This window comes from Coturnix japonica, chromosome 23 (genome assembly GCF_054131305.1).
Source record: "Coturnix japonica strain WE chromosome 23, WE-NBRP24, whole genome shotgun sequence".
Lineage (NCBI taxonomy): Eukaryota > Metazoa > Chordata > Aves > Galliformes > Phasianidae > Coturnix > Coturnix japonica.
Window position 1 is genome coordinate 2395306 of NC_140685.1, and position 26257 is coordinate 2421562.

The 26257-nt window shown below is 44.0% G+C and overlaps 1 protein-coding gene across 7 annotated transcripts in view; it reads right to left on the minus strand.

Moving 5' to 3' along the window:
• Nucleotides 1-26257, minus strand: part of MYH10 (myosin heavy chain 10) — an 82137-nt gene that overhangs the window by 53412 nt on the left and 2468 nt on the right. For all 7 annotated transcript variants that reach the window (XM_015879768.2, XM_015879766.2, XM_015879767.2 and 4 more), the window contains exon 3: nucleotides 15009-15165. In XM_015879768.2, the coding sequence (XP_015735254.1) occupies nucleotides 15009-15165 (157 nt within the window). The remainder of the gene's footprint in view (nucleotides 1-15008; nucleotides 15166-26257) is intronic.

Sequence of the window (26257 nt, forward strand, 5' to 3'; positions counted from 1 at the left end):
TCATAAAACACAGTGCGGATGTCCTTAAAACATTCTCAGACAAAGCTGACGTGACTCCTTTTGTTCTGTGTGCACCTTTGGATCAAGAATTTCAAATACAAACTATTAAATCAAGCAACAAAACAGTTCAAGCACACAATGTTGATGACCAGAAATAACTACTTGGAAACAGTACCGGCATCTCAAGCAAGGAGAAGCTTTGAGAAGCTTTCCCCTTTAGCTTTTCATTCTTTTTAATTAACATGCGAGCCTAAAGTGCTTCCATAATTCAGCTCATTCACTAAAGGCTTGTCAGAAGGACAGCCACGGAAACACTGAACGCAGCTGAGCTCCACAATACGGTGCAGCTCCTGTGACACCCGCTGCTGTGCTTACGACCTTTGGAAGGAATGCCCGAAGACAGGTTATACCCTGCAAGAGGTATTCCATAATTACAGGGTCTTTACAGAATAGATTTCATCACACACTCTACATTAAAAAGTTCTGTAATCAAAACATCCAAGTACACCTGCAGAAAGTAAAGCATTGCATTGAAGGATGTTCTCCTGCCTCTTTGTGCTCAAGTTTCTCAGTGAGCTCAACGTTTCTTCCCATAGATCTCCAACAAAGTTATTGTTGCTTCTGTACCTTCAGATGTTCGTCACTTACTCCAAAAAAAACCACAATTGCCTCCTGAGGACTCAGACCTGAACACACCTCCCCTCTTCTATCAGTCACTTACAACACACCACTTTACAACAACTCAAAGTCAAGCCTTATTTTCTTTGGACATACAGCTTCAGGCTACAAGCTGGGCTCCCCACTGACCCCATTCTTGACCATGAGCTGTGAAAGGGCTCCAGGAGGGGAACAACCAGCAGCACAACCACCACAGTTCCCCCCAGGACACAGGTTTCAGTCCCACACAAGGAGCACACACAGCCTCAATTGCTGTGAGGCACCATCCCCACATGCCTGATTGATCTGAAACAGATCTGTATCTGTATATACAACCAGCAAACCTCAATGTTTGTGACAATTTCTGGTGAACATGTAAACCATCTTACATAGTTTCTCTGGACCTGTTATGAAAGTATTCTAACACCAAGCTGTAAGGCACTGCTCAATTTTGCAGCCAGCATGAAACCAGGCACCCTACCTATGAGATGAGCCAAGCTCAGGATGCTGTTGTGAAACAGCAGGTGTTGACACGTAATTACAGCCTTAGCCAGCACTCAGGACCAGCAGGTAACCACGCTTCCCCCAGAAGCTGCCTGCATTCAGGAAAGGTCCATGTTCAGCATCCCATTGCCCAGCAGCACAAACCTGAGCTGCAGGGCTGCTGCTGTGGGGACAAAGCAAGCAGTTGGGATCCGTGTGGTGACAGCTACAGCAGGCTGTGGTGCTAACCTGTTTTGTTCCCTTCTCCCAGATTTGACAGTACTACAGTACAGTATTGCTATTTTAATTAGTATAGGAATAGAACACTTGAAGGACACAGATTCAAGGACTCCTGCAGGCAGATGCTGCTGCAGTGTTACAGCTATACCAGAGGCCTGGGACTGCACCAGCAGCAACTGGTGGACTTCTGTTTTCTTAATTAAAACGCTAAAGCACACAAGGATTTGCACATCAACCTCCCATACCTTTGTGCTCAGAAGGAGCAAGAGATACCAGTGTCTGTCCTACCCACTGCAGACAGCAACTTGTATTTAAACAGTTCTGAATAGGAGAACAAGTCACATGTCCCTGCTGTAACATTAGCATGTTATTAATGTTTCCTAAAGAGGTAATTAGGTTTTTCCCTTTCTGTTTTCCCAAAAATAACTTCTCCTCAATGCTGTCACTGCAGTCCGTTGAGAAAGATTCCTCTGAACAACAGCTCTTCAAGTTTATCACTTCGTAAGCAGCCAGGAATACACACAGTGTTTGCCTGGAGAACAAAACCAGTTTGGCAGAAAGCAGTGAGCACGTGTTACTGCTTTGTACCTTTCCATGTCTTACCTGGGGTTTACAACACAGAGCTCGTGCTCACAACAAGCAAGACAGTATGAGTTTTCCTATTCAATTCACCCTGAAGAATACCTAAAGGTCCAGACAGTTGTAGATATCCCACCCAGAAACCTCAGCAAGTGTACAAAACCTCTTCCATTTTCTATGTCCAGGAACCTGCACAGGCACAGATGTTATAAGTAAGCTGCCAAGTAATGCAGTATGTTACTCCAAATTCATTTTCCTGCGTCCATCTGGACACAGCAAAGAGACTAAGAAAAAACAGTTATTTACAGTTTGTTTGGTTTCATTTTCCCCTCCCCAAATAAAGAGGTTTACTTGGGGTCTTGATTTCAAAGCAGCTGGTCCGCTCCTACAGCACCCTTATAGCACTGACTAGTTTGGCTGTGCTTTGACAGCACTGAACTGCCATCCACCACTGCTGGGAACTCACCCGTGCCATGGAAGCACCATCACTTCTCTCATATCATACATGTGAAAATGTCCTCACAAGACTGAGCTGCTTTCTGCGATTCAATTTCAACATGAAGTGCAGCAGCCAACCCACAGAACAGATTACTATTATGACAAAGGATATGAGATCTACCATCCGTTGCAGTGCTTTTAATAGGCTTTGCTCTTGTTTGTTTGTTTTAAGAGCTGAAGTGGTTGTTCATGGAAACCTAGAAATGTTGTGAAAACAAATTTCCATCTAAGTCTTGTGATTCTTAAAAACAGGCCCAAAACCATCATCTCTCCAGCAAGGTCTTCGTGAGATAACATCTCACACCACCACGAGACAGAGACTTGCAGAAGTATGCAAAGAGCAAACTCATGCAACAAACCCCGTGGGGTATACAGGCAAAACTCCAGGAGCAAAGAGCAGAACGAGTTTGGCTATCATCACCTCCAACCTTTAAAGCAACTGAGACAGGGAATACAAACAAGTCAGTCTCATCAATAGTCTGGCAGTTGTTTCCACTGCTTCATCAGTCTGGAATGATGGATATACAAGACAAAGGCACAATGCATTTTGAGTGCATCATTTACCAGATAATTTGAACAGAGGGATGTACATCTCCTTCTATCAGCATCTGATAACTTCTGGTTTCTTCTGAAGATCCTCCCCTCCTGCTACAGCAGCTCAGCTCCTGCCCTCCCAGGTGTGGACATGTGGGCTCACCAACCAAAGGCATTCATTTAGCATGAAGTCAGTTCAACTCGGATATAGGCACAAGGACAAGCAAGCAGCACGAGGGGATGAAGCAAGAGACCAAGCTGTTAACTCAGTTTGACCCACATCACAGGACCAACCCTTTGTTATTAAACAAACAATGAGGTCCCATGGGAATCTATCGCTTCACTTCAGAGGGATGCAGCTTGGAATTAAATATATCTCAAGGTCTCCCAACAGCACTGAAGGTCGTAACATTCAAGTTGCACTGAAAGCTTACTACACTTTTTTTAATCAGACAAACAAGTTCCAAAATCACATATAGCCTAAGAATAAAAACCTAAATTTAATTATCTGCTGTGCAGTAAGCTTTGTACAGAATAACACGTCCTTCTGAATGGGGGAATTAGGAAGCACAAAGGCAATACAGTCTGACATTAGCCTTAGGCTGAAGTTCCCCTACTGCTGGAGTAACCTGAGCTGCTGCCAATGTCTCTGCTTCCCCTGCCCACATCCCCCAGTCCATTCCACTTTGGACCAGTGACAAAATGCACTGACAAGTCCTGCTAGTTAAGCAGCTGAGCCAACGGAATTTCATTTTCAAGCAGCTCAGCACCCTGACCACACTGTTCTACAGCACTGCTGCAATCAGTGCACAGAAAAGCAGAGAATCACCCAACCCAGCAGCAGCCCATGTTCTGTACTCTCCAAAGCAGCCACAACAGCTCACTCTCACTGCCTGGTGCTGTGCTGCTCCCAGCCAGAGGCCTCGTGCCATCAGCTCCTCCAACCCAAGCATATCTGCACTGCAGACCAGGGGCTCGTGCTAGCAGACAAGTCATCCTACCAAAATAAATACATAAAAGGGAAAGAGAGCAGACAGCACAACACAGATGTGGCTACGTATAGTCAGTCTTTTCCTTTGGGAACAGCTGGTCGCTACATCAGTTGCAGACACCAAACTGGTTAGTCTGGAGGCATCAGGCACTGAAGCACTGGTATCATGATTGAGTCTCTTCCCCCCCATCCAGAAGCTTAATCACACTCCCAAGACAAGAACCACGCACTGTGTTTAACATGCGACTGATTCAGGCTGCAGCCATGGTAGGAACCACCCTGTCCAGTGCTGAACAGATCACACTCTGAAGTAAAAGGAGAAACATCAGAATACAATGAAAAGAAGAATTACAGCTCTGAAAGCTTGTATTACCCCCAGGACCCCCTAAACTTACTTCACTCATCTCTCTGAGCATGAGGGCAACAACTGGCAGCTCCTCAAACAAAGCTGCTGCTTGGCTGCCAAGCATCTGCAGTATTTTCCTGTTTGAAAACATCTATCAATATAAACATTGGGATCTACTTTTACTACATAAATATAGAAAATCAAAAGGTTTGAGAGTTGGGATAGAGAAATGCTTTATTCCTTCCCTCCCTTCTCTCTCCAAGTCATAAAAGGATTATCCTCCCTCCCCCCCACACACCAGACCTAACAAACCCCTGCTAACTCCGGGTAAGGTTCCAGATGTGCATTAAACGCATTTGTTGGGTAATTGGTTCAGGCAGGATGTTCAGAAAAGCCACTGCTCAAATCTGAAGTCCGCCTACAAAGGAATTACTGTATTTTAACAGAGCAGCTTTTCTTAAAAGCATGCCTTAGTTCTGCTTTGCTCACACTGTGGTCATTCATAAAGTGGTAGAAGATAATCAAGCAGAAAAGGAAGAATCTGTCTTCAAGTTTCCTAGAAATATTCACAAGCAGTAGCACTGGAGGACAGAAACCAAACTACAGAGCACAGCTTGTGAGCAAGTGAATGGCCTTCACTACACTGAAGTACAGCAACTGCCCAGATCTGCCTTTCCCATCCCAACTCAATACACAAGAAAGGAAGAGCCATCCGAGGCCACCCCGCAGTGAACTGCCCAACTAGAAAGCCAGGTTTTGAGCCATCGTAATAACAAATACACACACATTCAGAACACTCCCACAGGTGCAGTTCCTGCTATCAGAACTGTTCTCCATTGCAGCCACATTGAGTGCCATCTCTCCTCAGCACCAAATCCAGACTCATTGACCCGTCTGAATGCACCCTTCCTATTTATTTCTCCAGAGTATGATACTGGGAAACAAAGGGATTTCAGCTTTAGACAGTGCTTTGTATTCAGGTGCCACAGTCCATATACAAATTGAAGCTTGGTTACCTGGCTGACTCCCATGTTTGTTGTGGATGTTGGGTTTGGAAGCTCTGTCGGTATTTGTCCTCTACTGTAGAGTAGCAGGCTCAAATATCAGATGATTCCAAGAGATTTAAGAACTGGATTCCTGACGAGCTTTATGAAAATGGGTCACTGTCTAAAGCAGAACGACCCTCCATCAGCACGGATTTTGCTGCCGAGTATTCATAGGATTGGGTCATAAAGGAGACAGGTGGTCTGATAATACACCATTCTTGGACATCAAGCCTTGAATAACCTTTAAACAACCAAGTCCTACTGGACTGCTAAGCACAGAGAAGGATCTGGTTACAAAGATGAAGCATGCCTTTATATTTTGTGTTTATCACTAAAATGTTGCCTAGATACTCCATAAACTATCAAACGCTTTACACCATGAAGTGACTTGCAACAAACATCTCTACAAGCACAACACAGGAAGACTGACAGGCACAAGTTTGTTTGCTGAGCACCTATCTTACTGCAGACCAAATATACCCCAATACTTCTCCTGTGAGACTCCCGCTGTATCACTGCATACCCTACATTTCACCTCTACCTTCAGTCATGCTAGTTTCCATGCAGCTGAGTCACACATTCATCAGTGTACTTTCTGCAGCCTCACAGAGACCAGCTTATAGGAATACAGCATTTTGCCAATAACCCATTAAACATGCAAGTGAATGTTTCAGAAAGCGTATAATTTGCCAACACTATAAAGCTGGCAGGTGAACTTATGGCACCTCAATTTATGCAGCCAATATGAACTTCTTAATGAACCTTAATGAACTCCAATATGTGCTCAAGATGCCTCCAAGTCTTTCACAAAGGGCTGAAAAAGGATCTCTGCACTATGGGGGTGAGCACATTGACTCACTGAGGCACTGTGGGGACCTTCCTGCAATTGGTAAAGCTTATAAAACAACAAAAGAGGAAAAACTGTGGTTCTGCACCTTATTCCAAAAGGTGCCAGATTTGAGATAAATCCCAAGTGCCACTCTTCTGCTTGCCTAATGCATTCAGTTAATTATTAAATGAAGCAATGCAGAGCTGAGGCAAACCCCAGGCAGGGCTTACCCTGTTGCTGGCTGGGTACAAAAACTGCTTGCACATCTGCAGCAGAGTTCACAACCACGTGTCACTCATCCCAGAGCTCAGGCTGCTGCACAAGAGCTCCAGCATAGACAGTGCAAGTGGCCAATCTAACAGCACCCAGCCCTGGGAAAACAAACCAAGCTATGAACTGAGACCATTTCAGAAGCTGAGTTGTCAGGCATTTGCAACGCTAGCTTGAAATCACCCAAATTCCCAAATAGAAACTGCCTTTCAGACTCGTTAGCTGGGGCTTTATCAGCAGAAAAGAAGAAAACAAATATCTGCCAGATTGCATCCAGCCCACTTGGTGGGACTGTGGGCAGCTTCTCCATCACACATCTGAGAGAATTTTTTGTCTAGTCCTCACCAAGTCTGAAGCAGCTCAAAATATTTTGCACAGTCAGTCTTCCAGCAGTTTTACTTATGTCCATTAGGAGAATCTCTCGCATGTTTAATTCAGAAGATAGAATGCACGTACTAAATACATGAAGAGGAATTACGAGACAAGGCAGGGCAGCCCAGGGACAGCTTGCAGGATGAGGGCTGGGCCACAGCGTGCACAAGGGCTGCAGGCTGGGATGGTGCAGAGCCCCCAGCCTCCAGCAGCTCCTTTTTCTGCTTCACAGCTACAGCAGTGTGATCACTGCCGTCCCACCCCACCAGGCACCAGGTTCAGGAGCTGCCAGGCCTCACTTGCTCTTCCCATGGCTCTCCACATGACACAGACAAGCTGCTCTCTGCCCTTGCAAGTCATTGCTCTCAATGAGCTTTCCCAGCAGAAACGAGCAACTCCTAAACCTTCTGCTGGGGCCATCCCTACTCTTACTTCTCAGTGATATTTGCATACTGCTTAACAGTAACCTAAGATTAGCGGTAGCTGGCAACCACAGGCTGAAAAGGGTTTATTTGGACTGCAGAGCGCTCAGCATAGCAGTGGTTTCTAATCTCCAGCAACCCCGCTTAAGTTGCTCTGCTTCCTTTGCAGCACAATTTTGTTTAGACAAAGATTACATTGTCAACTGAAACAATAACTCAAGGAGGTCCTTGGACAGTAATATCTGCCACCGAGGCTCACTAATTCACTTTTGCTCCTCTCCCTCCCAAACAATTAAGCAGGCACAAACCACTTAAGAGAACTGGCTGCGAACCAAGTGGGCTCTTCCTGAGTTATTCCATTCTGCCTGAACTCCACAGGTTTGGAAAGAGAGCAAGAACGCCAGCAGAGGATTTTGCTGGGCTTTCTGACTGTAACACAAAGTTGAGCAGTTGGGTTTTCATCCTCAGTCACTCAGGAGGACTCTGGCTCTGGTTTATCACACTCTAACAGTAGTTTTTCAACAAGCACAGAACTCCAGCACCCCACACATGTCCTGCTACCATTCAGCTGCACCGTTAAGAAATGCTCTCTCATTGTTCTACACATGTCACTTGTGATTGCCAATTAATGACCCTTTGTTCTTGCATAGGAACAGATGGGTGGGAGATGTGAGCACCATTCCCCCTCCTGTGCTGTTTCATTTTTAGACTCGTTCTGTTTGACCTCAATTACCATTCCCATGCTGAATACAGTTTTGATAACTTCAGCTGTTCTCTAAATGTTTTCCTGACTTATTTCCTCTCCTCTCAATGAAGGGAAAGGCTGGAGCAGCACAAAGGTACAAATGTCATGTCAAGTTTGGGGCAGCAGTTTTAAGTTGAGGGCAGTAAAGCGTTTCCCAGTTTGATTCCATTCTGATTTTTAACCTGCTGCTGGACAATGAATTTAGATTGCTACAGAACTGCTTCATCCCCACTACCTCCTGCCATAGCAGCGAGAGCTACAGCACTACCAGAGCAGTTTAAACCTCATAGTACACCTCATGTGTGGCTTCTATGCTGTTTGCTCAGTCCTTCACACTAGGCTCCTATTTTTGCTGTCCTAAAAAAGATAAATCACCGTAAGCCAAGTGTCAGCCTAGAAGAATTCCTTCTCCATGCTCAGGAATCTGATTCCTGTAGCCTCACTTTCCTTTTCTTCTTCTGAGTTTCCTTGTACACATCAGCTGATGGCCTCAACGCCACTCCAAAAAAGCCCAAAGCACCAAGGGCAGACAAGTGAATGGATGCTAGGTGATACCATCACTCCTGGTCAGGAAGCTAGGAAGCTACTGAAAGCTTGCACTGAGATGCACTGATAATCATACTGGTGATGAGAGCCTTGGCTTGCTGGAAACCAAGAACAGAAGAACACTCAGCACTCCTCTCTGCTAGCTAAGAACTCACAGTTGCTCTTTCTTCTTGTTTCTGTGCCAGAACACAGAAAGGACATTCAGTAAATAGGAAAGTGGATGAAAAAGGAGCTACTGCAATTGCTACTGCTGGCAGTTCCAGCATGGCTGGACTGTTAGTTCAGCACTCCAGAGGAATGCAGATATGACTGACAAAAAAATGCCTGTGCAAAGCATGTATCACCAGCAGTGCTGTTAGGATGTAAAGTGCTCTCAAGGTTCAAGCTTTTGTTGTGCCTTCATTTGTGGCATCTGAAGGATAAAACCAAATAAGTAAAGCAGAAAACAGTGTTTTATTCCACAACCACCCTGAAATAAAGTTTGATCTAAACTAAAAAAGTGGAATAGAGTTTTACCAGAAGCAGGTGCTGGCTGAGCAATAAGTACAAATGAATCATCTCACGAATGATTTCATAAGTTGGATGCACTTGCTCTTGAATTCCTGTCTGCCTGCGAGCACAGTCACAAAGAGCCGTGAGCTCAGCTCTGCAGATCTCAAAGCTATCATCATTTGGTTGCAGTATTGACCAAAGGGATCAGGGCTGGTCTGTGCAACACGGTGCCTCAGGAGAAGGGAGAGTGCAAAAGTTCCTTCTTGAAGTTAGGCCAAAAAAATTAACAGTCAACCACTTCAAGTAACACTTCTAAGGAACTGAGAGTTAAGAAAACAGTAGTTCACTCTAAATACTATTATGTCTAATTAAGTCTGTAACCCTGAGGTTGAGCATCAATTAGAGCAGAGATCCAAACACATTTCAACACAGAAAAAAGACAAAGGCTAAGAACTGTTGTCCAAGTGCTGCAGTACTGAAGAACTTCAAACACTAACAAAGGTGAGAAAATAAACACGTGGTAGCATACAACCTCATTCCAGCAACCAGCATCATTACTCAATTATTGCTATTGACATCATTCAGAGATGTACTAATAGGGCACAAAGTCATCAGAACAGCCTCAGTGTTGCTGAAGCAGATTTGATATCAAGGAACAAAGGAGTGAGGAGAGATGAAGTACTGCACAATAGGTTCAGCTGACAGAAGCATTTCTCATTTCACTTCAAATTCAGAAATAATGAGGCAGAAGACTGTTCCAGCTTGATGGATTTCAGTTATTCTGCTTCATTTCTTCCTTTACAATCCTCCAATCCTCCTTCCAGACATTAAAAATCATTGTACATCACATTCCTATTGTGATTCAAAGCCAGCCATCCCCACTTCCACACTGTCACAGAAGCATTCACACTGCACACCAACCTGGCTGGATAAAATGAAAACACTAAATGGTGCAACAATAAGGAGACACAGAAATCCTTCCCATCTCTTTCACATCACATCCTTTGCCACGCAGCCAGCTCTGCTCAGTCCCTGCCATCCTGCACCTTGCGATGAGCTAAAGAACACTGAGGTATCTTCTGATAACTCAAGAGATACACAGTGAAAAACATCAAGAATATTACTTGCACATTTAAGAGGTTTTATGTGCTGTTCACATAACAGGGCATGCTAGTCAGGCTTTTCACTCTCACAGCAACCTGCCATCTAAATATGTAGAGGTCCTACAAAGAAGAGTTGCCACATTTTATTCTGAATTATTTCATACAATAAGAAGAGAAAAGCAGTTCCCAGAAGTAAGTATTTCAATGGGAATTAACTAAAGATACAGGTCAGTAATGCTATTTTACAGTGAGCAGCACTGCATCTGCAGGCACTGCCAGCTCCACCAGCACCCAGCGCTCCCTTCACCTATTGCACAGCTGCTGATAAAGCTCCCCTGGAACAGGATTAAAGGCAGTCCGAAAATATCAGCGCTAATTTAGTGCTCACCAAGACGTCCTCAGGGAAACGGGATAAAAAGGAGAGACTAAGCATAATTATACAAGAGTAATATTGGCAGGCAAGCAGGTCTTCAGTAACCAAAAGCAAACCAAGTTTGCCTTAATACATCCTGCAATGTATATTTTCAGATTCAGCGAATAAAGAGGCATAAGAAGACAATGCCATGCTTCAATGAGAAGTACAGCAGGAGAGGAGGGAGCCTCATATGGCAAAAGCACCAGAGAAAAGTTCTGTCACTGCTGCCTGCACAACCAGGTCAAGCCTCTGCTGTTAAAAAAGGATGGAAAAAAAAAGATAGTCATAGAGGAATTATCATCATTTCCTAAAGAAAATCCTGGCCCAGTCCAAACTTCTGTAGCACGGTGCCTGCATGTTTGAGCAGTGCAGAGGGACATCAGCACGTCTTACAAATTGTATTACCAAACAGAATTAAGGTCAATGTTGTCACAGGGATTAGGATACCAATTCCTTATGACCATGTCAACCGTCCAGCAGCTTTGAAAAGCTCTGTCTAGGATTCCTTTGTGAAGCATGCCAACCCCAGCCCTATGCATAAATGCATAGGATTTCTGTCTAGGGCCAAACAGCTTCAATAAGCCCAGGAGCCCCTGGGTTATGTGTACTGACAGCTCCAACATAACATTAAGAAAATGAAGAGAAAGCACAAGAGAAATCCACTCAATCACCTGTGAAGTAGCACTTAGCCTACCACTACACTGCTTTGAAAATTAATTAGTAGGGGAGGTGGAGGGGAAACCCAGCATGTAAAGCAGAATTGCACCTTATTACCTTCTGAGGTCAGGACAGCAGGTAATGAGTGCTTTCCGGAAGAGAAATCCGGACTGTCATAATCAGAACGAATTGAGTCCCGCCTGGCATTAACAGACTGCCTGCACTCCATCTTTACTGCAAGGCTTGCAGCAAAGTCAATGCTTATGAGATCAAGCAATCACTGAGGTTTGCTTTTTCTTTGCAAAGCTTGCCTCAAATCCTCAGCACATCACAGCTGCACACCAGAGCTGAACTGGCCATCTGCAACACAGCCCTAAAAGTGATTTTCCACTTCCCTCTTTCTTGTATTGAATTAGCGTAAGCTATCACATAACTCTGCAGATTACTATTTGCTCTCAGAAATGAGAGACTGGGCTTTCTGAGCATATTCTGCTTCCCCTGCTCTTTCCCCTCCCTCCCCCTTTGTCCTCCTCGATTAACAAATACCAAACCGAATTCCAGCCCATTCTGCTTCCCACTGGAGGGCAAGATGAGAGCTGACCTGCGATGATGGCTCTCCCAAACAGGAAATTCTTCACGGGGATGAGCAGTGCAGCAGCTCGATGGCTGGCAGTTTGCAGCACTCTCCATATACAGCCTTTTTGTAAGAGTGCTGTGAAGTGCAACGCCCAGTGCATATCACCAGCTTAACAAAATGGAGCACTTCAACAGCCTCTAAAACGATGAGCACCTATTCAGACACAACCTATTCAGATGCACAGGCATCAGCTCTGTTTCTGTTAACCAAAAAAAAACCCCTTTGCTTTCACAACCTGAATCTTTATTTTCCTTAATATTAAGGCTCAAAGAACATAGGAACCCTCAGCTCAGCAGAAATGTGGAGCTGATCTCTCACCATCTGAGCTCTGAACTAAAGGCATGAAAGGGCTCAACTACTGAGTAGCAGTTTACTTGCTGCCCTTCACTACCAGCATATGGGAGCTGTGTTTGATGAAATCAGGTCGTTCAGACGCAGCTCAAGTCCAAGTATCCTGGTGATCAGTGTAAACACATCTCACCAACACCTGGAAAATTAGTAGCTATGATGATGAGAAAAGTAAACAAGATTACACTGCACAAAATACCACTGAGCAGGCCAGGAAAGTACAGCCAAGCCACTTTCATTGACCTAAATTAATGGTTAGGGTATTCTCTAAGGTTATGGCCATATTATCCAACGTAACAGCATTCCAATGGCTTCAATCTCAGTTTTGAATCCTAATAATTAAATTCCAGAAGTCAAATACTGGACTCAGTAGTCATCTATACCAAAAGAAACTAACGATGCTACAGTAGCAAAACAATTACTTGCAGTAGTGCTGGATTAACAACTCCCTACCCCCAAGTTCACTCTCCCTTTACCATCCTATCTACACCTTCCAGAATAATTACATACACAAACAGGGATGGGAACTGCAGAAACAATCTTACAACCACATTAATAACTGCTCAGAAGAAGCATCTATGTCAAGGACTGTGCTTCAATAAGGCTCCATTAGTGGAGACCACTGATGACTTCACCTGAAGCGCTGCAATGAAGACAGCTAGCTCTTGGTTAAAGATATTTCTACTTGCTAAAAGCTTCCAGTACAACCTTCCTGTTCCATCAGTTTATGGCCAAGTCTAGAGGAAAGTATAAGGAATAAATAGATTAAGGAAACTGTCAATTGTATGAACTGAGCTATGAAGAAAAACCTAACTGTCCCCACCAAACAACAGACACATTCTGTACTTGGTCTTGTGCTGCAAACTGGTAACCAAAAAAATAAGCTGAACACAGTTACAGTCACCTACTATCATGGTAAGTACAAGTTGATACTCTGAATTATTAGATAAATCGCAACTGTAACAGCTAAAGTTACTCGTAGGCTCCAACTGAGCTCCCCCAAGCACTACTTTGTTTAGCAGGTCCCATTCAGAGGCTCTGCAAGCCAAGGCCCAACGCTAAAGCAGAAGCAGAGCCACCCCTCCCTTCCACTCATCCCAATTCACACAAGTGTTCACCAGGCATTCTCATCACATCTCATCACAGCCCATCGCTGCTTTACAAGAATACGAGAAGCCAGGCAAATCACCAATATAAATAGTCATGTCTCATACTTCAGGCAAATACCTCCAGAGCTCTGTACTCCACCTTTCTCCCACAGCACAGCCAACGTCTGTAAACTATTCACTGAGGACACCACCAAATCAGAAGCAGTGCTGCTTTTCCTCTTCTGCTGGAGGTCTCTTCTGATCTAACCCAATTAGGCAAGAACAATTTGCTAAGTAAAATCTTTGCCTACCAATATCTATTCCTGAGCTCTTTCTTACCTTCAGCAAAGCAATTGTGAAGGCAAACCAGCAAGTGAAATTTCACTGCCTGATTGCAATCTTTTGCTAAAATAAATAGGGAACAGTTCCATACAGGTGAAGGATACTAGAAACACAGATTTAGCTAACCTTGAAGAAATCATTCTGTAACACACAGATCCTGCTGCTCAGCTCTCAGCTATTTTTATTCTAATCCACGCCCTCATTCTTTTAAGAGAGAAAAATTCACGCTATCAAAAAGCAAGCACTGAAAGACGTGAATAGAGATATATCAGTATGAAAGGAAAACAAGATTGTAACCAAACATACTGTTATATGTAAGCTTTTCTTTCTTTAAAACTAGTCTCCTAAATTCAGTACAAAATCTGTACGCCCAGCAAGAGCTCCAGACATAAGAACTGGTACTGGTGAGCAGATACATAGAGAGCATCTGCAGCTCAAGAACTGCTGATGTTGATTTACACTGTATGAGATGACCTCTGTCTCAAGAATCTGCAATTCCAAAAGACATTGTGCTTTTAAACTGGGGAGTCTTATCCAGAAATCACTACAGATTCCTACAAATAAACCTCTCTCAACCCTATGCCAGTCTTCCAAGCAGGCGCACTGTGAGCTGTAGCTTCTCTTCAATACAAACGTACAGCAGGACACTGGAAGATATTCAGGCCTCTCTCTTTGCTACACACACTCTCCTAGGCACAGTGTTTCTGGATCACTGAGGTAACCCCAGTGTAAGCCATGACCCAGTACAGACAGAACCACCTAACGCTGTGTCAAAAGAGCAGTTGTACAAGTTTAATGCTTTTACTTTTTTCAGCATACTTACAAGACTGGTGTTTTTTTTTTATTTTTATTCTTATTTTCCAAAATTCAAAGTGCCCACCATAAATCTGCTCCACTTTGCTATAGACATAACCCATGCGAGTTTGGCAGAAAAACCCAAGCCATTACACCTCAGCTTTCCCCTTTCAGTTCCTCTCCCATTCTAACTTCATTCAAAGCCGGGGCACTTACAACTTTTGACATCAATCTTATCTCTTTTGCTTTTAGAAGTAAGTATTTCCATTACAACTTCCAGTGCCCCCAGCTGGCACAGCATACCTCCTATTGGCATCCATTTGCTTCTGTACCACAGTAAGGCAGACAGACACACCAGTGAGGGGTCAAGCTCCAAGTTACTTCTGGTCTAAAAGCTGAAGTCTCTAGGTAAGAGAGCATCCTTTGTTTTGAGTACAAGAGGAAATAGAGATTGTGTTAGGAACTACAACACAGCAGGAAAATGAACTCCTGAACTTCCAAAACTCTGGAAGTTTTAGGTGCATTGAAGAGTCGAGATTCACTGAATGACTGTAATAACATTAACATCCTTACCTTGCAGCATGCATCTGTACGCAGACTCGGATATGGCATAAATGTGTGGTGGCATTTCGTGGCGCTTCTTCCCTCTGTACATCTCAATAATGTTTTCTGAGTAAATCGGGAGGTTCTTGTAAGGGTTTATAACTACGCAGAACAGCCCTGAATAGGTCTTAAAAAAAGCAAAGAACAAAAAAAAAGTTCCCGTTAATAAACACAGAAGTGAATTAGAAACATAAGGAGCAAGGCATTTTTCACAGGCTGTATCATATTTCTCATAGAGCAAAATTAAGGCCCTTTTGTCAAAGAACTTTAAGTACACACTATGCGCAGACCGCTGGTTTATAGTTCTATTAAAAAGCTCTTTAATTACCTGCATTAAAAGTCACTTAAAGATAATCAACGTAAATAAATATAGAAGCAGAACATCTGATCTCCTTCCCACAGATATTTAAGTCTCTTTTCTACTTATAAAGTCAAAGAATTACGGGCACCTTTTGATGTTCTGCTCTTTCAGTAACACACCTTTTCCTTTTTATACTTGGAGGACCTGGAATATTGATTTACCCTGTCATCATCTTCTAGGAACTCTTAAAGGAAAGACCAAGAGCTTTCAATAGAGGATAAGGATTTTATGTATCACACAACACAGGGGGGAAAAATAAATCAACTACTAAATACCTTCAGAGTTATTGCCCTGATACAGAAATATGCATTGTACTGAAGGACCACTTGTGGAAGAGCAGACTTAAGCAAAAAGAAGACATCACATTCTTCATACATTCTTTATCTGGGACTGACAGCGGTTGATAAGAACGGAGAGCAGAGACTTGGTGCGAGTAGCAAACCCTAGTCATTTAGGCTAATATATCATTATTCTGTTATATAACTTGGATAAGGAAAAAAACTATTATTCCCAATCACTATTCTTGCCATCCTACTGTTTTCCTATGATGCCATGGCCCAAAGCAATCCCTCCTGGAGATGCTCCCCCCTTCCATTCTCCCATCCTGGGCACAGGGCAGCCAGGCCCTTCAGACAGCATCTGTTACCTGCACTTACAGCTGATACTGAACAGAAATAACCAGAACTGCCATCATATCAAGAAAGTCATGTATAATTTTTACACTTCTCTTTGAATTCACTCTTGTTATTTCTTTTTTTTTGTATTATAATTAAAATTGAGTGTACGTCGCAAGTGATACATACAGACCCGTATTTCCATATGAATGAATTATCAAGATGAATTTGGAATATCAATCTCTGCTCTACAGAAGTTATCGCACAAGTATGATACATAAATATCAGCAGTTATACATATTAATACATAGAGATGTAAGATAATCAAGCCTCCCTTTGCCCAGCAAGGAGAACAGGCAAACAAGGCCAGGCTGCAAGGGCTTCACTAACAAAGGCAAGGTAACAGGAAGACAACTTTGTACGCTGCCAAAATGAAAGCTCATAGCATCTCCCTGAACTGAGGCATCCAAGGCACAAGAATGGCTCCCAGCCTTTCTAAACCCATCCCAAGTGATGTTTTCTTATGAAATGAAGATCACTGGAGAGATTTTATATCAAGTTTTGGAAGCACATTTTAGCCATTAACACCATTAGCATCTTTAGCACCATGGGAACGTTAGCAAGAGAGACCAGCTGTCTTCTGACAGAAGCAGCATCTTTCTGAGTCAGGAAGACTTTCTTGCCTCTACAGGCTGTTAGGAGAGGGAACAGCTATAGCTAGCCCAGACTTCACTGACAGCTGCTGGGAGCCTACGTGGTGTTAAACAGGCAACACAAGAATCTTACAGCACTTCTTAATTTAAAACTCTTTTTTACTTGAAAGAAGAGGAACTTTGTTCTTTCTGGACATACAAAGGATCCTGGAAGTACAGGCAGAAGGCAACCTCTGAACTGAGCCAGGAGCTATCAGTGAAGGAAAAGAACTTAGTGTTACATCAGATGTCCTGACTGGAAAGGAATCTCTGCTTTGTTCTGATGTGCTGGATGATAAGAACTGCACCGCCTCACCTAGCCAAACATCTTTGGTAATAATGTATGTATTTCACAAGAAAGGAAACAGATGTTATCAGCCCAGTTGACCCAAGCACAACGAACAACATATTATTAACTCAGCATAAGCAAAGGGCCTTTGGCAAGAGGTCAGCCCCTCTCTGGCCTCCCATCCAGCCCTACCACTGCCCCTCCTGCCTGCACTGCTGCCCTGGCAGGAACCTATGAGCAGGCAATTCCTCTTGGAGGATAACTTTCAAAAAGAACTCTTAGTAATAGAATGAGTTCCCTGACCAAATGCATTCATAGCCACTACTGAGATCATAATGGAAAGGGAAGGCAGGACGGTTACTTTAATAGCATGGTTCAGCTGACCAAGGAGCCAAATGAGGTCACCCACACTCATCTACAAGCAGTACCAAAGATATGAAGATACTCAAAGATCACCATAAATCTGTTTTATCATTCCACTATTCAAGCAATGATAGAAAGCAGCAAAGCACACATCTATCCACCCATCCTGCAACCACCTGCTTCAAATCAGCAAGCAGCAGCTGTGCCAGATCTCTCTGCTATGGTCACTTTGGATGGTGAAGACCAGCTTAGTGCTGACTGCAGATGAGATCTGCCCATGAGAAAAGAATTCCTACAGCCAGGTCAGCTCCCAGCTCATCCTCTGTTCACGCAGACAGTCAATTAGGCATAATCCAGTGGAGCTTGTTCATACAGGGTGATTCTGGAACCTTTCACCCAGCTCCACCTGGGGCCCTGCTCACAGTTTGTCACCTATCCAGCTCCACAGACCTGGGTTCACCTCACTGGGATACACCTTACCAAGGATGCAGCTGCCTCACTAATGTCTTATGGAAGAAACTTAACAAGTTCCTGAGCTCTACTGATAACATCTAACCTGGAAGCCTTTCCAGACCACTTCCCAGTGTGATCATCACAAGAATCAGAGAACCTGGAAGGACCCCAATAAGCAACAAACTGTACACTACCTTCACCAATGCTGAGATTCATTCATCTGGAGAATAAATTTGTATCACTGACCACTAAATCACCACCATAGGAGAGCCTTCCTACATGCAGTACCACAAGCCCCACCATCTCAATGCCCTGCATACCTGTCACTCCACTCACTCTCCTGTACTTTCCCTGCAGAATCAGAAGTCACACTTCTTTCAGAACACCGCTACATTACAGAGTTATTTATTTGAGGAAAGATGGCACCAAGATCCCCCAAAGGAAAGGAAACAGACAAACTGAAGGCAAGATAAATAGATTGTTTAAAATGCACTGAAAAAGTTCTTTGTGACCAGGTGGAGGAGAATATATATATATATTTATACTGACACCTGCCTTACAAATAGACACCCTGCTCAATAATTATCCCCAAGCAGCTGCTGCAGGTGCCCAAAGCTTTCAGATCCAGGCAAGGCAGAGTGATACCCTGAGCCTCCTCTGCTTCACAGGGCCCAAACTCTGCCAGAAGACACAAATTAGTTCCAATTGAGCACTGCAGAGCTACAGCAACTGTCCAGTCCGGATGAGGAACCAGACTTCAAGTTTCAGCATACAGGGTCTATATGTATGTACAGGTCTGTACATTGAAAAGCTGGAGTATAGATGCTTACTCACCTTAGGACTGTGTAATCAGCTATAAACTAGCTCGCTGCTTGAAATACATTTCTGCTTCGCACAGGAATAGGATATAGACAATATTGAGCAACAGCAACACTGCCTGCTGGAATGCATGCTCTCTAGGCAAAGCTCCAGAGACAAATAGTAAAGCAGTGCTCTGACAGTGCACAAACTCTCCTTCAGGACACTAATTGTGCCTTTGAATATTTCCAGATGCTTACAAGCTTTAAGCCAGTAATATATACTTAACTCAGATTTTGGTATGCTACCCCAGACTGCAGAGCTCAGCCTGCTTGAAAGCTATGGTATATTCCTAGCAGTAAGCAACCTGAGAAAGAGACAGACACATGTATCTGTCAGGCACTGAGCATCACTGTTTGTGGTCTTCAAGTGCAGCTTACCAGTGCCACACTGGTAACAGGAAAGAGTTACCTCTCACCTTATCTGAACTCTTCAGACACAAAAGAACTGAGTTTCACCTTCAGGATCACTCCTACTGATTGGTACCAGTGCTTCAGAGCAGGAAAGGCTCCCAAGTGCAAAGCCACATCAAAACTTCGCTGTGTATGTACCTTCACAGTGGCAAGTGTCCAAACCTTTGTACAGCTCTCTAGCTTAACAGTCCAGCCTTGCAGTTCTTCCACCAAGGAAAATGCTGTTATGATAGCTAGGTTGGTGCCGACATCAGAAGAAGGCCTCTGTAAAGAGTGGTTTCAGAGCACATCAACAAGATGCAGGTCAGTTCTCTAATGGGAGAAATGCAACAGTTTGCCTCACTACAGTATCCAAGCTCAATGCTTATCTGCAGTTCCTCAAATACAGAAAGTGATAGACATAGTCCACTACAACGTAAATAATTAATCTGAAATAAGCATCTGGGTATCCCCTACTGCTAATTGTAGTGCCTTGCCTAGAAAACAAGACCTGAATCACATGTTTGCAAATGATTTCCCATTTCCACATAGGAAAGCTGCAACACCACATCATAGTTCCTCTGTCCAGTTTTACCTCCTTAGGTTGCGCACCTGCTGCCTTCCACTCTCCAAACCTTACTCAAGCCTCTGTGCTGGGTGTGTTTCTCACATACAGCCTTACTCCCCATGCAGCCAGGTAACCTGAAATTCACACTGTACAGAATGGGATGTAGCTCTTCAGCCCCCTGAGGGGTAGAAGCCATAGGCTGTGGCCTGGAGATGAACACATCCTCCACCAGACACAGCTGCAGCCCAGCCAGCATCTGGCACAGCACCATCACCCCCAGCCAGAGTAGTTGGCAGCCTGGAACCTGAATTAACACAGATATCTGCACAAACTGCTAGCTCAAATAATTCAGTCCTACTGGTATCCAGCAAGTAGAGGTCAGAGACACTGGAAAGGGTGACAGACACAATGGAGCAGCATAAGCCTCAGCCCGACAGAAGCTGGGCTGGATAGGGACAGCAGCCCTGACTGCTAGCCCAGCAGCTGAAGGGCAAGATCTCTGCAGGGATGACACAGGGAACACAGCTATTAAAGCAAAAACACCGCCCAAACTGGAGAACAGCACAGCCTACAGATGTGCTCTGCAGCCAGCACTGCAGACAGGGAGCTCACTAGCATTACACTGTCACATTGACAGGCCTCAGACTGTTTAAAAAGAGGGGAAAAAAAGATAATATAACTTGGCAGCACAGGTTATGCCCCACCCAGAGCTCCCCACTCAGACTGACAGCAGCGTCACTGAGCACAGCGTGACTGCCCCAACCACGCTGAGCCTGATGGGGAAAACATGATCCCAGCTCACAGCAGGGCCAGAATAGTATTAATATCCCCTCGGCAGGCTCTGCAGGGCTGTACAGCAGCGCCCAGCTCACCTCAGGCTGCCTGCTGCAGGCACAGGGCTCAAAGGGCTCCCTTGGATGTGAGCAGTCAGCTGAAGGAAGGTACTGTTTTACCAGTCCATAAACCAAACTACTGCACCTCTGTAGGCTGCTGTGCTACCACTACTAAAGGAATCACATTATATTTATCAAACTTTGTATCCCTTCTTGCCAAGAGACAAGATACTTTAATACACCTCCCAGAAACATCTTGGATTTCTCTTACAAAGTGTAAAGCTACACAAAACTCAACTTGATCACATTTATGAACCTTCCATAAACCAGAGTTCACCTCAAAGCAACTTCTGAGGTCAAAGCAGCCATCAATTCAAACCCAAAGCATCAGTGCATGTTATCGAGTAGCAGAACCCACACAACTGGTTCATGCTGAAGCAAAGCTACAGACCCAAGGTTCCTGCAGGGTCTGCTGTTAGCAGTGTGTAACAAAGTGATCTGAAGTTCTCCCATCTGGACCAGCGCAAAAATTAAAACAATTAGAACACAGCAGCTTATATAATTACACTGACTGCTCTAGGTTATGCTCCGGCCTCACAGGAACAGTGGCATAAGAAGAAACAGGTTACAGCTTGAGAGCTGCTCCCCAAAGCAGGTTCTGGAGCTGGGACTGCAGCTCATTTATTGTTCTCCCCCCTCTTCTGCACCGATAAAATGGAAAGTACAGAGGGGGGAAAAAAATTGGGCTGCAGATCAATTTATGGAGGTAACACTTATAAGAAACATCAAGCAAAGTGTTTGTAACCATAATAATGAGCACATTTTCTTCTTCGCTGGTAGGAAAAAGAAGTGTATGTAGAGAGCAGTAGTTAGCAGGAAGGTTCCAGAAGCCTTTGGAGTTGCACAGCTTCCAACCCTGTTGGAAAAGTCTTTGCTAAAATGAAACTGAGTGGTGGGTGGTGAAATGATCCATATTTTGAGTTCAAAAGACTTCAGAGCTGGATCCTCAATGTGCCTCAGCATCCCCCTGTTCTTCCACAGGAACAGCAGAACTGGGTTAAGCACAAAACCAACAGTTTCTCAGACAGTGGCTTCAATCCTTCTGACCAAACAAGGTCAGGAAGCAGTTATTGCCATGGCTTGTGGAATATCAGTAAGCCACATCAGCGTCCCCTCCCTCAGCCAAATACAGCCCCACAACTCAGACATGAGCCTTCTTCTCTCCTGGAAACACAAACCTGTGCAGGATCCATCCTGTTTAAGTTCACTTGTTCATTTAGAAAGAGTCCATTTGCTTTAACAAAATCTATGTAGGTAAGTTGGGCAAGAGGTTCTCTTTTTCCCTTCTATTTTCCATCAAGGAAGCATTGAGACAAAAGCAGAGCTTCAAATTGCTGGTAAGTTTCATCCACTCCTGTCTCAGGACTAGTACAGTCATCAGCTTGATCCTTCCAATTCCTGCCAATGCTGCAATATTGCAATCAACTTACCTTCCACCCAGCAGAATGGAGGTATTTACACTCCTGATCTCCGAGGTCAGCTGCATTTGCACTTACTGAAATGCTTCAGAGTGACTTAAGAAATTCGAGATACTACAAAAGCTGCATCCAGACTGCTGGCTACCAAAGCACTGAAACACTTCAAGTGACCAGGAACAATCCTGACCTGCTTTGCACAGGTCTTGAAGTGATGTAGCATACCTTGAAATTCACTTCAATTCAGAGCTCATGAAAAATAAAACCTTGCTCTGAAATGGAAGGACTCCCAGCAGTGTGAGATTAGTCACCTACAGAAACTCTCTTCTTTCTAAGTACAGACAGCAGAAAATGGTAAAAAATAGAAGTAAAAACCACACATACATATGGCAACAGTTCTCTTCTTCTCATCAGCCATGAGTCAAATTGGATAGTAAGCTCTGCACAGAAACCTAATTTCAAACATAGCTGACGTGACTGTGTATAATCTATATATAATCTTTATGAATTGTGATCTTTAATGCATTGCTGATAATGAAGCACAGATGAAGATGGAGAAAATGTTTCCTCCTACACCAGAAACTCCTCTGGAGAACTATTTGTAGCTCTCCATCAAAGCAGCTCTGTATTTTCCCCTCCATATTATCAAGCACAGAACCTCTTCCCCCTGCATTTTGCTTCCAGATTGAATTCTGCCTACTTGGTGATCCCCCCATGGCAGCCCCATCCCTCCCAACCAAGCCAGACTTCCATTTCAAACATCCCCTTTGTCCCAGGGCTACAATGGAAGGTGACAGCTCCAGCTCTGACAGCCAAAGTCACAGCTCCAGCCCCTGCTCTGAAGCAGCAAACTGACACCACAGCTGTCTGAGTCACGAGTAGCACAACTCCTGAACCCCCCCAGCTCACAGCACAGCAGGTCAACAGGCAAACAGTAAATGCCTACATTCAAACACCATGCTGGGCTGTGTGGAGGTCAGAAGCTGCTCAAAGGGAACCCAGAACCTCATGAAGGCAAAGCTGACAGACCCTTACAAGTGGTTCTTCCCAGTGGATGCCTCTATTTTAGCATTTGATTCAAAGACTTTCCCTCAGCCTGCCCTCTGAAATCACATCTACCTGATGTGACTTTGAAACAATGATCCAGAGCTGGTAGCTAGAAGTCTTGTAAAGACACGCATGTAAAAATGCTACTGCAAACAAAGATGTTCCCTCACTCAAGCTAAAAACCCAAAGCTCATGACCAAAGGCACAAGGACGCTGAAGAACTGGCATATAACCAGTCTGAGCCCAGTCCTATTGATCCAAACCATTCCAAAAGCCTCTCAGCCCTTGGGGATTCCCCTGGGTTCCCTCATGATCAACTGCCTCCAGCTCTTGACCTACAACAAGGAAGGGGACTACTAATTACCCATTGAGGCTAGGGTTAAGACTGGCCATTTCAGAGCAGAGCAGGCAGTCTACAGTACTAGAGATCCACATGATGCAGCCCTACCAGAAGAAATGCAGGTATACCTAGAAAAGCGTAAGATATGGATTTTCACCATAGAATCAGCATGAGCACAGATCACCTGTAGATTGTGTGGGATCATGCTTAACTGTCCTTGGGTTAAGGAGAAAAGTCCTTGTACAAGAAGCCATAATGACAGGTTTGCCCCATTTGTGTGAATACAGCATGATACAGAATAACTTGCAAAAATAATAGACTTCCTTTAGGAAAGATATTGTAATATTCTTTGGCCATGCTGAAAACAAACCTTACAACAAGCAGCAGAACAGCTGATGTTAAAGATGGAGGCTGGGCTTACCACAGTTCATTCTCCAACCACTCTTCCCAGCATATCCCATACAAACCCTGCGACCTTTTGTCTTCTGTGCCATCATGAAGAGATCAGAAATGAAGGCAGGACTGAGTACAGACAACACACTTTCACAAACCATCAGTCTCCAGTTCTCCATTCATACTCACCACCCACACAGTAATGACACAACTCAGAGGTCAAGATTATCTCTGGACAGATACCAGAGATGCTACAAGTTCCAGGACTCCCCACCATCCCTCCTAGATGCTGCATGGATCTCTTCTCGATGAGACAAGCACCAGAGCTCAGCTCACACAACTTGGCACCTACTGGATTTAGTCAGCACATCCTGCTCCTCCACTAGTTCCATTCTAAAGAGGTAACTGATAGATTACTAGACTTGCCAGTCAGATTTAACAGCTCGTTTCCTTTCTAGGGACTGAAAGGAAATGACTCCACACCAGTGGACAGTCTCACCTTCTTCCTAGAAAGGCAACTCTGTATGTTACCAGTTAGGAATTAATAGAAAGCACATCAGATTCACCACCACTATTCTCAGCTGTTCAAGGTCAGCACCAAAATGAACATCAGTTTGGTTATTATCAGAGCAACTGGGAATTCAAACATGACTTGAACTGATTCTTGCCATGGTCGGTTTCCTATAAATCACTTCATCTTAACTCTGGTTTTTCATGCCAGATGCACATCAGCAGGTTACCAGGCAATAGCAATGGCTGCTGGGTGTGCAGTCAGAAGCAGTGATGCAGGTGCAAGGCTGAGGGAACATAGGGATCCTTGAGGAAGACCAGAACTGCACTAAAAATCCCATCAGCTCAAGGTGCTGCTGAAGCTCCTATTCTCTTTGCCAATATTCAGCCTCTGACTGCGGTTTCCCCCCTCCTCCACAAAGTAAGCAGAGTTTTAACTTTAAATAAGCCATTATTCCAGATACACACTATTCTTGGTAAAGGCAGCATCCTCCAGCAATGTTGCTGTGGCTCAGACCTTCAGTTAAGGCCAACAAATCCATTAGCTTCTTGATCCCAACCAACTTCCAGCACGGGGGCGGGGGAGGTCAGCACTAACATACGGATGCAGTAATCCTCCTATGTGACAGCAGTCCCTCAGTGCCAAGGAACCAAGTTCCACAGCCTGCACCTCCACAGCTCAAACATGAAAACAGAAAGCACCATTTTAGGAAGCAGGAGAGGGGTAGAAATAGGTGAGCTGCACATAATATATTACAAACTCCAGTATAGGACAAGCTGCCCCCTGAGCAAGACAGAGAGGCTTTTGGTTTGTCATTCATCCCAAGTAACACAGTAGCACATTGGCCTATGTGAAGAGTGAGAGGCTCTCAGCACCATCCTCCAGAAACATCTGTGGTTTCATTTCAAGTATGGAGCCCTTAGAAGTCCAAGCAAGCACCAATCTAAGGTCTACACCTTTTAGCTCTCATTATAATGAAATATTAGTAGAGAGGATGTAATGACTTCCATAACCAGCACTATGATTGATACACACACAATATTTGGCTTATCAGCTTGTTTACTTTTAATTCTCAATCCGCTCCTTACTAATTATCCATTCAGTTTACTTATAAGCTTAAAGGAAGCATTCCAGAAGCATTTTTTTTGCTGAGCTCAGCTCTAAGTCTCTTGGGGGAAGGCCTTGGAATAGCAAAAAGCAAAAACCCACACAGAAGTTAATGCAGAAGCACAGGTATGAAGAGTCCTATTAAATCAATACATTACCAAGGGTCTGCTGGCACTTAGATAGACAGAAGTGAGCCAACTAACTAGTAGAACTACATAAAAATGGATTTAAGCTTCAGAACAAGCACTTATTAAAATGAGCCAAGTGTTTAAGCACATGTTCCAGTCACTTGAGACAGAAGGGCTGTTTGTTGAGCCCGAGTTATCACCAAGAGCTACGAGGCACTGTGCAGTGAGCCCACCAAGACAAGGGGCTCCTCTGAGCTGAGAGCCAGACAGCACTCAATGCTGCTCAAGGAAGACACAGCACCAGTGGCTTCATGATTCCTGACTCAAAGGAAGGATGGCAATAAACCAGATCTTTCAATGAGTGCTGAAGAAGAAAGCTGGATCTTATTGATAGTAAGCACTTGAACACATACTTTCCTGGCCCACTGAGCTGATATTAGACATCCTGCATTCCTAGCACTTCCCAGCTTTTCATTCACTTCTTATTAGCATTTTTAATAAATGGCGAGTTAAAACAAGATACATGTTTATTCATCCGAGCAATTAAAGAGCAGTTATTCAGCAAAGTTCGGTTTTGTAATCTCTCAGTTCAAACAAGCCATTTGATACCATTCACTGTATCAGTTAAGCATGTCTGAGGCAAGTGCTCTAATGAGCCGCATGAGCTAAGCACCCGGAGCTGCCATTTAGCATTCTATTTTTGAAAGATGCTTGCAGAATTATTTCCATAGGAGAAATCTTTATTATTTGGTTTATGACACCAGAGTTCCTGACCTGCACACGGCATGGAAAAAG